Consider the following 17102-nt stretch of genomic DNA (forward strand, 5'->3'; position numbering starts at 1 on the left):
CACATAAAGATCCTCATAATATTAAGTGTTCATATATAAGTCAATGAACTGCTAATTTTTTCTAAAAACACACATCGTTTTGTAAATACTTAAAAAGGTGATTAATGAAGTGCAAAGGAAACACACGGATATTAAATGTTACAGTATTTGAATGTCTGAAGTTTGATACTATCTGCAGTATTAAATATTGTTTAAAAACAAAATAATTAGATTTACAAACATGAAATAGATAAATAGTTTTTATTGCAAATTGCCCAAATAAACATACTAATATTATAGTTAAATTTTTTAAAACCAAATATTTAGATAGACAGTTTTGATATTTAGATTCAGATTTAAAAGGCTTAAATGTTCAGTAAGGTGGCTCAAAAATACATGCAAAAAAAAAAAAAAAAAATCTGCTAGATAACAGGACACCCCTCAGTATTTTTAGGCTTGTACTGGAAGAATTTTAGCTTCTTATTTCAACTGAAAGTGGGTGCTCAATCCCCTCCCCCAAACTTCATATGTATGGGGAGGAGGGTCAAAAAAATACATTGAACTAAAAAAACAATACTTCATATTATAATATAAACTAATAATATGCATATACATTGCAATAAAATAATTATTTACATAAAAACAGCTGGAGAAATTAAATGTTTTTAAATTTGTGGCATTTTCTATGCTACAGCTAATGTTAAATTAAGGGGTCATTGAACATCCTTTTAAAATTAGAGTAGAAGAAGCTAAAACTTTTACAGCATAATACTATTAGTAAGTCTAAAACAAAAAAGAGAGTGTCCTGGACTCTAGCTGAAAAAAAGTTATTTGAACCACCCATGTTCAGTCTTAAGCAAAGAAGAGTTGAAAGAGACATGATTCAGCAGCTTAACTGAATCAAAATGAAAGATATGGGTTAAACTTTTATATGAAAAGCAGGACAAGGAAAGGGGGTACCCCCCAAACCTGGAAATTAAGAAAAATTACTACTTTCGTAGAGTTGTGGACACATGAAACAGCTTACCAGAAATAGTGTGACACTTGTCTGACTGGCGATGGAATGGTGAAAATAGCGCCTATCAGATAAGTGAACTGCTCCTGAGAAGAATTGCCAATCCAATGAGTTGTTCCTGAAAGTGGCAAATGTCGGCTCCTAACAGCAACCCTCTTTGTTTACTTCCACTATCACTTCTCCCTGAATTCACAATAGATAGCTTTAAGAGGGCCATTGATCTTCATTAGGGAATAATAAATTGACTAAGGTCAGGGTAGCTGGGCCCAGAGCATGTTGCTGGCCAATCACATTTGTATTGTTTTGAATTAACTGAATATTCGGCAAAATATGGTATTCGGTGCATCCTCACTTTTTGCACATAATTTCTGTATTTCGAAAGACAAAATGTTACTTTTACATAATTAATTATATTTGTCCACAAGAGTCTCAGATTTAGGATGGAATGTGGAGTGAAATCTGCACCAGGAAAGAAAAATTAATTTTATGTCATTTCTACATCAACACATCACAGCCAAAATCTTCCAGCCTCCAATTCTCGCCTACTAGCTCAGTCATCGTTGGACATGGATCAATTGGAACAGGGGATTGAGCAATAAGCTCACTTTCCATGTTTTTCAGAGCAAAATAAGTCTTAGCAATATTCGCTATTTCATCTTTTGCATTTGCATACTGTTTTTTACAATTTTTAGTAACATCATCAAATAATTTTGACCAATTCTCTCCACTTGAACAAGCGTCAGCAGAAATTGGACTGGATGATGTTTCTTCAGGTACACATAAAGAGTATTCATTTGACCACAAAACTTGAGCGTCTTCTGTGTAGGTTAAATCACAATCTGCAGGCAGTCTGAATGAGAGTTCGTTTGAATTTTTAGAAATTTGAGAGGAGTCAGCATAAGTCGCCGGCAAATATGATTTACGTTTATTAAACCCAACTGTTCCCTTTGATGTACTAGCATTTCCTTGAAATGTTTGGTCAATTTGAAAAGATAATTCATAATTTCTGTTCTTCACTTCTGTAGAATCTTGGTTTGTGTTTAGTTGAGGATTATGAAGGGAATTCTGATAAATTTTCTGAGGATTAGGAAGTATCTGAGGATTAGGAAGGAAATTCTGTGGATTAGGAAGTATCTTTCTGTGCAAAGTATTAACTAACTTATACTTACTAGAAGGTGTTTCAGGTACTCTCAAAGCAAAAATTGGCAATTCTGGAGCAGGTGGGAAAGATTGACAGGGGGCCTTCTTTTTTTGCAAGTTTGGTTTGGATAGAATAGCTGGTCTGGGCTTAAGTGGAGTCGGATTTCTTGGATTCTTTTTCGGCTTGGGCTTATATTTATACTCTGGAAATTCTTGGACATGAAGTAAGCGAAGCCTTTCGGCTTCATCAATAAATGGTCTTCTTTCTTCAGCAGTTAACTGCCTCCAGCGTTTTCCCAGCAATTTACTGATTTCGGCATTATGCAAGTCCTGATTATAATGAACAAGCTTCCTTCGTTCAATTTGACTCCAAACCATGAATGGATTTAAAGGCCTTTTGACATGGTCAACAACTTTCCTACACTTTATAGCATCTGTATAAGGAGTAGAAGATGGTGTGTCCATATTATAATATGAAAGTGGACTCGAGGACGATGATGAACCATCACCCGTAAATGCATTATAAATCATATGTGAAGACATAATGCATGAAATAGGTTTTTTAAAGTTTAATAAATTAAAATAACAATGTCAAAAGTTGGTCAGGCCATTCAAACGCGTTGTGCACGACATAACAACAAAACAAGCCAGAAATATTTACTTTTCACCCTCGTTCTTGCTCGTTCTCTACCTTCTCGTTGCCGTCGTCTTTTCTTTTGTCTTCGGAATTTCGGAAACTACGGATTACGAAATATTTCACAGGGTTGCCAGGTGATAAGTTGTGGACCCTTATTTTAAAAGTAGCTATTGAACCGGCGTTTATTCATTCAAATGTCCAATCAGAGCCTCCTGTTCAACGGATGATTAAAATATGTTGCCAGAGAATGTGAAGATGTTTACCATCTTCGCGTGACCGCGTGAGGAAAAAAAAAAAAAAAAAAGTTTTCGGGGTTTCGGGGTGTCAAAATTATGTCACTTTCTGCTTAGTATTCGTTCCGACGAAATCAATGATTGTAATGAAGCAAAAACCCTGAAGACTGCCTCTGTTTGCAAGTAATTGAGCTGAAGAAAGATGGGATTTGCTCGGGCACCTAGAAGTAAACATGTCACCGCAATTTTGCATAATACATCTTACATAGCATTTTCAATTGTAATAATAACCTTAATAATCCTCAGTCAGTGGAATAAGTATGTAAACAAGGATGAAAAGTTCGTACTGCGGTTTGTGGAGGATTCTCCTGAAGTAAAAGTTCTTTCTTGTGCTTTGACGGCTGAACCTCGTAACAGAGATTGTAATCATTTCAACTCATGCTTCAACGTGTACTTATGTGGTCGATCTTTGAATAAACTTTCTGTTTATATCTATCCTATTTACAAGTAAGTTATTGATTTATTGTGCAACTATGGGGTGTGTAACTGTAAACTGGGGTACAGGGTTTCAATTCAAATTAAATTTCTAAGTCAGATTGCTTAGTATGGTGAGGTGAATCAGTCAGTAAATATTTATCAACGTCTAAATTACATTCATAAAATATTTAATTTTAATTATATTTTCGCCGCATTTTTAACTTATGTTTCAATAGTTTTCTTTTGCATGCAAGATAGATGTCATAATCAGATATATGAATGAAAAATTAACCTTCTTTATGGAGATATCAGACATAAAATATAAAAATGAGCAGTGACCGTCGTAAGAAGCTAAACTTAATGTTTATTTTATTATAATAAATGTGCAATAACTTTTTAGTTACGTCAGTTAGTTAATGTTTAATCACAACTTATTTTCTAAACAATCCTTCGCTTCAGGCCCAGATCTATAATTTTCGGGTTCCACTACAATTATCAACAAGCCCTATACGTTTTTCAACTCATATCTGAGATCCTTATTTTATTTAAAGTTGTTACGTAAATTAGAAATAGGATTAAAACTTTTTTCAGCACAAATACAAAATTCACCCTTAGAATTGGAAACATACTATTCCTTCACGGTTTTAGTTAGATGAATTCCAGAGGTCAAACAAAGTGATTTATTTTAATTATTATTATTTTAATTAAATTTAACCGAAGTCCAAGGAAATTGTTATGCGTGAGATTACATTCTTAAGCATGACCAAGGGGGTTTGTGATCCGAAATATTCGAAAATCTTGGGTTGCCGTTTCCGAAAAATTTAGGACTGACAGCACATTCTAAACCTGAAAAATTATTTTAAAAAAATGTAAAATGGTTATTTCTATGATTTATGTATGCAAATTTCAATTTTTTTACCTGAGGAGGGGGGGGGGGTGTAGAAATGCCTCATAGTTACCGAAAGTTCAGACTGTTTTCTGAAAATGTTACTTGAGTCCACTATCACCCATGGCCATGACCCCCCTAAAATAAAATCTTGTATCCGCCCCTGATTGCTTCATTATCAAGTTTCAACAATTGCCTTCTTCACCTCAATTGAATTCATTTCAGAACTTTTATCAATCTAAGCTGATAAACATAGAAAACTGCCGAATTTTAGGAATTTTTCTTCTTAAAAGTATGAAATTTCAAAACTTTATCAATCAGACAACCTTCAAAACTGGAGTCCACTATCACCCCTCCCCATGACCCCCTCTAAAATGGAATCCTGTATCCGCCCCTGTCTCACAGAATGTTTTTATAGACTAATTTGCACCAACTGGTGCATTGGTGCTAAATTTGTAAGTTTTTTTTAAAAAAGTCTTGCTGCAGGATTACGCTAGCTGTTTACAATCTCTCTGATAAAATGACTTCCCGATGTACGAGGGATTTAACTAATCCATTTGTTAAATCAAGGGAGGAAAGTCAAGTTGCTCTGCTTAAAACTGGTTATTTGCGCAGACAGTTTCATAGAGGTACAAATATGAAGATTATTACAGTTAGAAAAAGGGGCGGGGAAGGGAGGGGAGAGCGAGCTTGGCTTAAAATTAAGAAGTGGATACTGGCGTCCATCCTCGACTTTACTATGTCTCATAGATACTAATTTAAAGCAAGTTTATGGAATTTATTTGATTGAAATAATAGCGATTCCTAGTATTTCTTCAATTAAATTGTATTGGTTTCAGAAAATGATGTCCATGGAGGGGGCATTCGCTGCCACCACCCCCTAGTAAATCCGCCATTGGTTTAAGCTAAGCATGTATTACATACATATATCTATTGCTTTCAAAATGACTTGATTTTCATGTATGAGCCATTTTCCCCTAACGTGTGAATTTTTATACTATTTCTTCTTTTTGAAGTTCTTTTTTATAAGCTCAGGGTCAAAAAATCCAGCATTAAGTAATATTATCTTATTTTATGTGCACAATGTAATAATTTTTAGTTTCTTATAATTTATTATTAATTTTATAAAATTTTTAACATGTGTGCGACAATGGAAATAATTTATTATAAAGAACTGAGAATAAGTACATTGTGCATGTAATTGTTTTAGAAGAGTATGTAAATCATTGACATGTATAAATCATGACTTCAAGTTTAGCTAGCAGTGCAGCATTGTGAGTAACAAAGCAAATAGAATGCATGGATTAATCAACAGATCAATTTCAAACAAATTGAAAAAGGTTATTCTGCCTTTGAATAGAAGTTTGGTAAGCTTTCATCTGGAGTATGCTGTTCAGTTTTAATCTCCTTATCTCGAGAAAGATATTTCTTTATTACAAAGGGTTTAAAGAAGGGCTACTAGGCTAGTAAGGAGACTTTCAGATTTAGATTATACCAGACTTAAAAGGCTTTAATATGTATATCCTGGAGCAAATGAGAGTTGTGGAGGGGACATCATTCAGTTGTTTAAGTTTATTAAAATGAAAAATGTGAATATGGGTTAATTTTTTACACAAAAACCAATAAGTACAAGGGATCATTGTTTTAAGTTATTCAAATCTTAGGTTAACTTGAAAATTTGGGAAAAATTACTACTTTAGTAATGTTGTGAGCACTTACCAGAAGCAGCTGTAATGAGCAAGGGGATTGATAGCTTTAAGAGGATCATTGATCTTCATTGGAGACTAACAAAATGACTCGGACCAGCCTAGCTGGGCCCATAGCCTGTTGCTGGTATTTGTAAAAGTTCAGTTAAAGAAAAAAATATATTTTACCAATAAATTGGTCTACTAAATGACATGTATTATTTTCTTATTTATTTTGCCATGAAGTTGTGAAATTTTTCCTTTTGATGTTAGAAATTTTAGAAATAGGAGGAGATGGGGCACGTTGGTTCACTTTTTTACTTTTTATTTTTTATTTAATCAAAAAATGTATTGAGCAGTTGGTTTTTTCTACAATAAGTTTCACTAAACATTGCTCATCATCTCAGGTTTTTTTGAAAATGTCGAATTGATTAGCTTTTTTTGTTAATTTTTCAACGGTTTTTTGTAAAGTGGCCTTGCCTTTTTCCAATCAATTATTTATTTTATTTTCTTTCTATATTTAGAATTAGTTTGGCAAAAAAAAAAAAAAAAATGTTAATACATCAACTTTATTATAGAATGTATTACATATTTTACTCTTTGAAAACAATTGGCTACAAAAATTTAGAAGAATATTTTAAAATATAAATAGTAAAAAAGTGCAGATATGAAATAAATCTTTTGGGAAAATTAATTTAGTACACTTTTTGTTAAATAATTACAAAATATGCCTTTGGTTTTTTTTTACCCTAAGTTTTTATTATAATTACTTCCAAACATGTGTAACGTGAAATGAATGTGTAATATACAAACACTTAGAATATTGTTATAACTGTTGATTTAAGAGAGAAATTTTTTTAAAAAAATTACTTGGGGTGGGTTTATCTGGTTCAACGTACCCTGCAAAAGAGGTGGACCAACATAGCCCACGTGTTTGATCTAAAAAAATGAGGTCATAATTTTTTTCTTAGTGACAAAAAATTAAAATACTGCAAATAATTGTGAACTAAACAAACTTACTTTAAGAAAGAAGTTCATTTTTTCTTTCTGCTATCTTGATGAAACCCAATAAAAAAAAAATAAAGTTGCACTTTTGTGAAAATAATCAGCACTACTGAAATAACACTTTCTGGAATAAAATTTGTTCAATATTACTGTACCATGTGATTTCATTATACAGTTTGTAGGACCATAAGTACTGTTTGTTAGTCCTAATTAAAAATAAAAGCATTAGTATAGGGGTTGCCTTAAATGAAAAGTTAACACTTGCTATAACATCAGAATAAATGATTCGATTGGATTCGCCGCTAGAGGGCGCTACTGTTGCTGGGGAGGAGTTTTTGCAGCTCCTGAGACAAGTGATTTTTTACTGTGATTGTTTATTTTACTGCTTTAGTTTCAGTATTTTTATTGTATTTTATCATATAATTAAGTATTTTTGTGCTTTTAAGTCTTATTTTTGATTTACTTGCTTTCTTAAAGTGTTTTTCTATTCTTTGTAGCTAAGCCTAAATTGTGCTGATTTCTTGTTGTTAAGCCTGAGTGCTCTATTAAGTGTGTAACTTGTTTATTTTAATTTACTGCTTGTCTTAGGATTTAGTAATATTTGTACCTTTTACTTCCAATGCTTTCTAATTCTAATAATTAGCATTAATTCTTCATTTTTGTATTTTTGTATTGACTTTTTAAGTGTACCATTTTGAGCTAGAATGGGAGTTATATGCATAATGAAGGAGGTTAAAAGTGGTAAAGGGGGCAAGTGGATTTCTTGTGACCTATGTCAGATGTTCTGCTTGTTTAAGGGGATGGATGAGTCTGAGAAGGATTTCATTAGAGGGTATAAATGTTCCAGAGATTCAGGGGGAAGTTTCAAATGAGGAGTTAGATTGGGAAACTAAGGGTGTAATTTTGGGGGACTCTATGGTAAGGGAGGTGGGTAACACAGTTGGGAGAGTAAAGCGTAAGGTGGCTAGGTGTTGTTTACCAGGGGCTCGGGTAAAAGACGTTAATATGGTTGCTGAAAAGAAAGGAGTATTGAATAAGGAGGACATGGTTACTTTGTGGGTGGGAACAAATGATGTAGGCCACAGTAAAAATGAGGAGTTTTCTAGGGAATGGGAATCCCTGTTGGATAAAGCAACCAGCTTTTCGACGAATGTCCAAGTGGTTGGTTTGCTTCCCAGGTATGGAGTGCATAGGAGCTGGCTAAATCAACGTGCGAGGTGTATGAACTTGCTACTGAAGTCAATTTGCGAAAAGCGCAGTATCAGGTTCATTGATGTATGGAGTCATTGTAAACGGGATTGGATTGCTAGGGATGGCCTGCATCTGAGCTTTACAGGGGTCAAAATGGTTAGTGGATTAATTTTAAGGGCTTCGGAGTCAAAAAACTAAGTTGGAATGGGGGGCATGGTTCAAGCATCAGGTATCGAGAGAATGAAATTTTTTTGGGTATTGCTAGAAATGGAAATAAAGTGACGAACAAGAGTAGTAATGCTAACAAGTGTGATTTAGGAAATTTCAGGGTGTTAAATAAAAGCAACTTAGGCATGCTTAAAGTTTTCTATACCAATGCTCGCAGTATTAGGAACAAGATGGATGAATTGAAAAGCATAGTTATGGATGAGAAGTTGGATGTTATTGGAATTACAGAGACATGGGCTACCGAATCTGATGCAGAGTTATTACATATTGCTGGGTATAATTTGTTCAGACAGGATAGAGTTGGTAAAAGAGGTGGTGGGGTTTTATTTTATGTTAGAGACAATTTTATTTGCAATGAATTGGTCATAAATGATAAGCCTACTGATATTGATATGGTTTGGCTGGAGTTGATGAGCAGTAAAGGCAAAAAGCTACGCTTTGGAAACATTTATAGGTCACCTAATTCAAACCAGGGACAAGATGAACAGATTTACCGTATTATTAGTGACATGTCCAGTAAGGGATCCGTTATCATAATGGGGGATTTCAATTTTCCGGGTATTGATTGGAATAATTTTTATCCTGGTAATGGCAAAGAAGAGGAATTTTTAAAAGTAATTGGTGACTGTTTCTTAGATCAAGTTGTAACTCAAGGAACTCGAGAGCAGGCGATTTTGGATCTAGTTTTTTGTGACATAGGTAGTTTTGTCCAGGGGTTGAGTGTAGGGGAGCATATTGGAGATAGTGATCATAACAGCATTAGGTTCCGGGTTAAATTTGAAGTGTGCAAAGATGATAATTTTAGGTTTGTGCCCAATTTCAGAAATACTGATTTTGTTGCACTTAGGCAGAGCTTGAAAGAGGTTTTTTCGTCAGGGTTGGAAAATAGCGACGTAGATCAGCAGTGGACGGAATTTAAGGATAAACTTGCTAAAACCGTTGGGGACTATGTTCCATTTAGGAGAAAAGGTGTTAGTACCAAAATTTGGCCCATGTGGTTCTCCAGGGAGACTAAAGAAGCTCTTAATTATAAGCAAGCCACTTTTCGTAAGTTTAAAGAAACTGGTCAGAGTGCGGAGAGGCTCCAGTATGGTAAGGCAAGGCGAAATTTTAAGTATTTGGTACGGATTCAGAAAAGGGAATTGGAGCAAAGGCTGGCAGATGACATTGATGGGAACCCTAAGAGGTTTTTTGCTTACGCTAATTCTGGGAAAGCTCGAAACAGTCAAATTGGGCCTTTGGTTGATAAGTATGGAAATTTAATCCAAAACGATAGGGATATTGCAAATGTTCTAAATAACTTTTTTTCCAGTGTGTTTAACGATAACTGTATCTCAACAGTTGACACTAACAAGACACAAGCTATTATACAGCTTGAGGATTTTGTATTTTCCAGGGAGGAGGTTTTATTTCATTTGAAAAAGATTAAAGCAACTAAAGCTCCGGGACCAGATAATATTTATCCAAAAAATTTTAGTTGAATGTGCAGAGGAATTAGTGGATGTTATTTTGAATATTTTCAATGCTTCTTATAACTCGGGGACGGTGCCAGAGGACTGGAAGCTGGCTAACATAACGCCACTCTTCAAGAAGGGGTCTAAAGGTATTGCTGGGAATTATAGACCTGTAAGTTTGACTTCAGTGATTTGTAAGATTTTCGAAACTTTGATCAAAATTAAGATCATGATGTTCTTAGAGACTAATAGTCTGTTGACTAGTTTGCAGTATGGTTTCAGGAAAGGTAAATCCTGTACTACTAATTTATTGCATTTCTACGACAAGGTTACCTCAGCTTTAGATAACAAAAAATGTGTGGATGTTGTTTATATTGATTTTCAAAAAGCTTTTGACAAGGTACCGCATGTTGCTCTTCTCAGCAAGTTAGCTGACATTGGAATAGGAGGAAAAACTTTACTTTGGGTTAGAAATTGGCTGACTGGTAGGAAGGAAAGAGTAGTTGTGAGAGGAAATCATTCTAATTGGAGCGATGTTTTAAGTGGGGTTCCTCAGGGATCAGTTTTAGGGTCTCTTTTGTTTATTATATTCATGAATGACATCAATGAAAATATTTCTGGAAGTATGAATTGTTTGCTGACGATGTAAAAGTTATGAGGATTGTCGAAAATGAAGAACAAGTAAAACAGCTGCAAGAGGATTTAGATCATATTACTAAGTAGGCAGATAAATGGGGGTATGGCAGTAAATGTAGGGAAATGTCAAGTGCTACACTTAGGTCATGGAAATAAGCGAATGAGATATCGTTTGCAGGGTTCAGTCATAAATCAGGCAGAAAATGTTATGGATCTGGGTGTCTTTATAAATCAGGACTTCAAGTTTAGTCAACAGTGCAGTACAGTAGACTCCCGATTATCCGCGAGCGGTTTATCCGCGGGGCGGATTATCCGCGAATCAATCATCAATCACGAACATGTATTTTCGCGGTAAAAAGCGAGCAGTGGCTGTTTTTTTTTTTTTTTTTTGAAAAATTGTAAATTTACACTCAGTTGTTTTTGCTTGATTGATTGATTTAATTTAATTTTATTATTATTATTATTTTTGTGCGTTCTTCATCGTACATACACTTGTTTGTTATTGATGCTAAGTTCGGTTGTGCAAAAATACAAAACATTTGTACCGTACTCTATATAAATTTTCACTGTTTGCAGGGGGGGGGAAAGTGTTATGCATCAATACACAGTTAAGAATTTGAGATAGGACAATTTTTACCTGATTTTCCCCCATTTTAGTCTTTTTTGCGGTTATCCGCGATTTTTATTATCCGCGGCACTTGTGCCACCCAATTCCGCGGATAATCGGGAGTTTACTGTATTGCTAGTAACAAAGCCAACAAAATGCTTGGGTTCATCAATAGATCTATTTCAAACAAATCTAAGAAAGTTCTTCTGCCTTTATATAGGAGTTTAGTAAGACCTCATTTGGAGTATGCTGTTCAGTTTTGGTCACCTTATCTGAAGAAAGATATTTTTGTATTGGAAAGGGTTCAAAGAAGGGTAACTAAATTAGTAAGGGGACTCTCAGATTTAGATTATACCAGACTTAATAGGCTTAACATGTATAGCCTGGAGCAAAGGAGAGTCAGAGGGGACATGATTCAGTTATTTAAATTTATCAAAATGAAAGATGTAAATGGATTAAATTTTTGCGGGAAAAGCAGGACAAGGGGTCATTGTTTTAAGCTATTTAAATCTCAGGCTAACTTGGAAATCAGGAAAAACTACTACTTTAGCAGGGTCGTGGGCACTTGGAATAGCTTACCGGAAGAGGCGGGTAATGAGCAAGGGAGTGGATAGCTTTAAGAGGGCCATTGATCTTCATTGGGGACTAATTAATTGACTAGGACCAGCCTAGCTGGGCCCAGAGCCTGTTGCTGGTCGTCACATTTGTATTTGTATTTGCACTAAGTGTGTTGAACTCTCAGAAATCAGAATTAAAATGCTTACTTTGGAGGGTGAGTTAGCATTAGGCTGTAGGAGTGTAGATGGGGTAAACACTCCAGAGAGAAAGGGGAAAGTTAGTAAAAAGTAGGTGGGCATTAGCTGTGTGTTAGATAGTGGGAATATTCCACAGGTAAAGGGGAAAGTTATTGTTGGGGTGACAGACTGGGAAACTAAGGGTATAATTTTGGGAGATTCAATGGTGCGTGAGGTGGGAAACTCAATAGGCAGAGTTAGACGTAAGGTGGCTAGATGTTGTTTGTCAGGGGCTCGGGTGAGAGATGTAAACAGGGTTGCTGAAAAGAAGGGGGTATTTAATAAAGACGATGTAGTTACTTTCTGGGTGGGAACTAACGATGTAGGCCATAGTAAACGACGATGAGTTTACAAAGGAATAGGATTCCCTGTTGGACAAAGCAACCAAATGTTCGGCAAATGTCCAAGTGGTTGGTTTGCTTCCCAGATATGGAGTGCATAGGAGTTAGTTAAACCAACGGGCTAGGTGCATGAACCTGGTACTCAAGGAAATTTGCGTTAAGCGTAGTATCAGGTTCATTGATGTGTGGAGTAAATGAAAACGCGATTGGATTGCTAGGGATGACCTGCATCTGAGCTCTACAGGGGTCAAAATGGTTAGTGGTTTGGTTTTAGAGGCTTCAGATTCAAAAAACTAAGTTGGAATGGGGCATGGTTTAAGGAGCAGAATTCGAAAGGGTACTAACCATTGGGATTTAAGTAGAAACGAAAATAGGATGAGAAAAGATTTTAACAATTGGAATTCAAATAATCACACAGCATTAAATAAAAGTAAGATGGGCTTACTTAAGGTTTTTTGTACAAATGCTCATAGTACTAGGAACAAGGTGGAAGAATTGAAAAGCATAATAATAGACAAGAGGTTGGATATTATTGGTTCTGAGACATGGGCTACCGAAAATGATGATGATTTATTATTTATTGCTGGGTATAATTTGTTTAGACAAGATAGAGTAGGTAAAAGAGGTGGTGGGGTTTTATGTTATGTCAGAAACACTTTAACTTGCAATGAACTGGTAATTAATGATAAACCTAATGAGATTGATATGATTTGGCTGGAGTTTATGAGCAATAATGGCAAAAAACTACGTTTAGGGAACATTTATAGGCCACCCAACTTAAACCAGGGTCAAGATGAACAGATGTTTAGTATTATTAGTGACATTTCAAGCAAGGGGTCAGTCATCATAATGGGAGATTTTAATTTTCCAGGAATTGATTGGAATAATTTTAACCATAGTGATAGCAGAGAAGAGGAATTTTTGAAAGTTTTTTTTTTTTAAATACGCCCATCATCGTTCTTTCAAACATAAGGCGTCTTGCTGTCCAGTATAACAATACAGTGGCTTCAAAGGGTGTTAAGGCCTGGAAGTCATCACAATTATGAATATCATGAAAAGAGGAGCAACTATAAAGATGCTCCCCTGTCATTGGAGAAGTCCCCTCACAGAGCACACAGAGAGGTGAATCTGCCAGGTTGATTTTATGTAAATGGGCCTGTAGATAATCATGTCCAGTAATGGCTCGGAAAGAGGAAACTCCCAGGGCTCTGGGAAGGAGAGAAAGGGGCGTACGCTGTTCATCATCCGGAAGGCAAGCCCAGGGCTTTCCGTCAGCTTTGTTCCTCAGGGCAGAGACTGTAGCATGTTCGATTTTGCTTGGGAGAAGTCGCTTAGCGTTTCTAAGTGGAATCGGCGAGAAGGTGGATGCAGGGATGCAGCCTCTTTAGCCAAGATGTCCGCTCGTTCATTTCCATAGCTGCCACAATGGCCTGGGATCCACTGGAAGACAACCTTTCTTCTGGAACGCAAAAGAGAGTCAATGGATTTTTTAGACTCAAGGTCAAGTTCTGAAGGATATAGATTGTAATCAGTAATGGTCTGAATTGCAGCCTGAGAATCAACAAAGAGAACCAGGGCCCAATACAGGCTGATTTTGCTACCGTTTTTCGGTACCTTCACAAAAATCTTATTTTAAAATCGGTACTTTCACAAAAATCAAGTAATAAAATCAGTAGTTTCACAAAAACATCGAAAATTTCACAAAAAATTCGCATTTTAAAATATAAAATTTGTTTCTCTATTTAAAACAAAATATACTCATAAAATAAAATTATAAGCAGGTTTATATGAACAATCGCTTAAATAGAAACCTCTTTGTAGTATTTTGACTAATTTTTAGCTGTTTCACCCCAAAGTGTATTTATGCAATATTATCGCAATCTTTAAACATCTGTTTTAAGGAACCGTTTTTCTCATAATTTCCTATATTGTACACAGTACATAGACCATTAAGCTGAAATTACGATGGTATTTTTCATGCTTCTTAGGTTTCCAGCTCCCCCTCCCCCCAAAAAAACGAAACCTGTTAAAAATAATACTAGATGCATTTACACTTTTCGAACTAAAATTTCACTTGTTCCACTACTTCTTTTACAAAAATTAGGATTCGTCTAAAATTTCACAGACACAATGCTGATAAAAAAAAATCTTTCACAAAAATAGAATGATGCAATACTTTTACAAAAATAGGTAGCGAGAAAAAAGTCCTGGATTGGCCCCTGAGAACAATATTTTGTTCAGCTGGTTCTTCAATAGATCTGATGGCCATAAAAATTGCGTTCATTTCTCCATCGAAGTTATCCGCCCAAGTGTCGAGAGGCTCCTGAAGACTAAAATGTTTGGAGTAGGCACCTGCTCTACCAGCTGAAGGAGTGGCTGATCCGTCAGTATAAACCCTAAACCAATCCTGATCAGGGTACCTCTCGTGTACTGTGGCCAAAGCAATGGAGTACATCTCAGTCTGATGAGAATCTGATTTCTTGACAGGCTGTACCAGATCAAACCTAGTTGCAGCATATCTCAGAAGGCCAGTAAAAGAAGATGGTCGATAGATGCCAAGTCTGGAGTTGGAGACCTCAAAGGCCTCTGCAAGTCTTTGGCACTCAAAAAGAAAAGAATGTTGAGATTTTAGTCTAGTATGCGGAAGAATGTAATCAGGCCAGAAATGCTCTTTTCTCAATAATCTTTCAGCGAGAGAAAGGGAAGCCTTGATTCGTCTGTCAGTTAAATTAAAATTTTTTGTCTGTAGCTGCATAGCAGGAATAGGGGTGGACACCGCAGCACCAGTGATGAGTCTTAGTGCTTTATTTTGAACGAGGTCGAGTTTTGAAAGTGTGCCGTCAGAGGCAGTAATAAGGACCTCTGAGCCATAATCCAATACAGGCTTAATGTAAGATGTAAAGGTGGATGTAAGAACACTTTGAGAAGAACCCCACTTTATTCCAGCAAGACGTTTCAATAGGCAAAGGCGGTCCACCACTCTGTCAGTCACTTGTTCAATGTACTTATTCCAAGTTAGTCTGGTAACAAGAGTTATGCCTAGGTAGGTAGCACAATTAGTCCGAGCTAATGCACTGTTTTTGCACACCAGGTCAACAGTAAACATTTTGGTACTAACTGTAAAGAGTTCGAAATTTGTCTTTTCCGGGTTTACTTTGTACTCATTGTCCAGGGTCTAGGTTGTCAGAGCCTCTAAAGCCAAATTTAGTGTTTTCTCCAACATAGAGATGTCAGAGCCAGTGGACTAGATAACAAGGTCATCAGCATACAACAGCGACTCAGTCTCTGGAACACTATTTTTAACAAAACTCAAAAGGTCATTTACCATGATGTTAAAAAGGACAGGACTCAAAACTGAGCCCTGAGGGAGGTCCTGCCTGGTTTGACCAAAACCTGAATGAGAGTTACCGTATTTCACGTTTAAAAGTCTCTGTGAAAGAAAGTCCTTAATCCATTTAAAAAGATTTCCATGCACTTTCATATGAAGCAGCTTCTTAAGTAGCCTTTTCCTCCAAATACGGTTGAATGCCGATTTAAAATCGATGAAGACGGCAAGAGTACTTTGTTTCCTCTGAAAACCATCCTTTATATGTTGCATAAGTCGAACAATTTGTTCAGTCGTATTATATCCTCATCTGAAACCAGCCTGTTTCTCAGAGATATGGCCACTGTGGTCCAAAAAGTACTGAAGTCAATCAACGATCATTCTTTGGTTAATTTACTAAGGATGCAGGTCAAGGAAATGGGCCTAAAATTCTGTATGTCAGTCGGGTCTTTTCTAGGTTTTAAGATAGGTATAACATCAGCCTTTCTCTAGAGGCTTGGGAAAGTGCCGCCCCATGTTTTATTTATAAAATTTAAAACTGTTTGTTTAGCTTTAAGGCCAAGCTCCAAGACAAATTCAGAGAGCATGCCATCAGGACCAGCACTTTTTCCTCTTGACATGCAATTTAGTCCTCTTTTAAATTCCAAAAAAGTAAAAGGCGAAGAGAAAAGGCTATTCCATGCTTGGTCATCACCAGAGGGGATAATTTCCCCCCTCGTAATCCTAATCAGTGGGTTAAAATTACTAATCTTGCGGTAAAATTTGAAGAAAGCCTTAGCAATATCTTGCTCTGAGGTCAAAGTTCTTGTGCCAATCTTCAAAGGTTGTTTGCAAGGCTGTGTGCATTTACCGTTTAACGCAGATAAAAATCTAAAGGCCTTTGGTTTGTCTTTTTGGTAGTCCATGCCCTCTAGAAACTTGCCAAAAGATGAGCGTTTTGCTTTTAGAATCTCTTTCTTCAAAATAGCTGGGCTTTTTCTTAAAGCAATACAATCCTCCATAACGTCAGTAGATTCCGCTTTAGCTCTTGCTCTGTCTCTATCTTCTTTAAGGTCTTGAAGCTTATCATTCCAAAAAGGTTTAGCATTTTTAATATGACCCCTAGGGACACAAACATTGGCACACTCCAAAATTGTGAAAACTGAAAAATTGTGAAAATTTTTGAAAGTAATTGGTGATTCTTTTTTAGATCAAATTGTAACTCAGGGTACTCGACAGGACGTGATTTTGGATCTAGTTTTCTGTGATATGGAAGGTTCTGTTCAGGGGTTATGTGTAGGGGAACACATTGGAGATAGTGACCATAACAGTATTAGGTTCGGGATTAAATTTGATATGCACAAAGTAGAGAATTTTAGGTTTGTGCCCAATTTCAGAAATACTGATTTTGTGGCACTTAGGCAGAGTTTGAAAGCAGTTTTTTCTTCTGTATTTGACAATAGAGATGTGAATCTTCAGTGGGCAGAGTT

General features: G+C 36.0%; 2 protein-coding genes across 2 annotated transcripts in view; one reads left to right on the forward strand and one right to left on the reverse strand.

The window, feature by feature from the left end:
- Positions 1-1489: 1489 nt before the first annotated feature.
- Positions 1490-2677, reverse strand: LOC129231000 (uncharacterized). Its single transcript, XM_054865245.1, has one exon. The coding sequence runs from the start codon at positions 2675-2677 to the stop codon at positions 1490-1492; it is 1188 nt and encodes a 395-aa protein (XP_054721220.1).
- Positions 2678-3013: 336 nt separating this feature from the next.
- LOC129231603 (exostosin-2-like) overlaps positions 3014-17102 on the forward strand; it is a 39448-nt gene continuing 25359 nt past the window's right edge. The window contains exon 1 of the mRNA XM_054865965.1: positions 3014-3511. Within this exon, the coding sequence (XP_054721940.1) occupies positions 3207-3511 (305 nt within the window). The 5' untranslated portion in view covers positions 3014-3206. The remainder of the gene's footprint in view (positions 3512-17102) is intronic.

This window comes from Uloborus diversus, chromosome 10 (genome assembly GCF_026930045.1).
Source record: "Uloborus diversus isolate 005 chromosome 10, Udiv.v.3.1, whole genome shotgun sequence".
Lineage (NCBI taxonomy): Eukaryota > Metazoa > Arthropoda > Arachnida > Araneae > Uloboridae > Uloborus > Uloborus diversus.

What these genes read in the sequence shown, in the direction of transcription:
- LOC129231000 (XM_054865245.1), bottom strand. Translation starts at nt 2,677, where the DNA reads ATGTCTTCACATATGATTTATAATGCATTTACGGGTGATGGTTCATCA.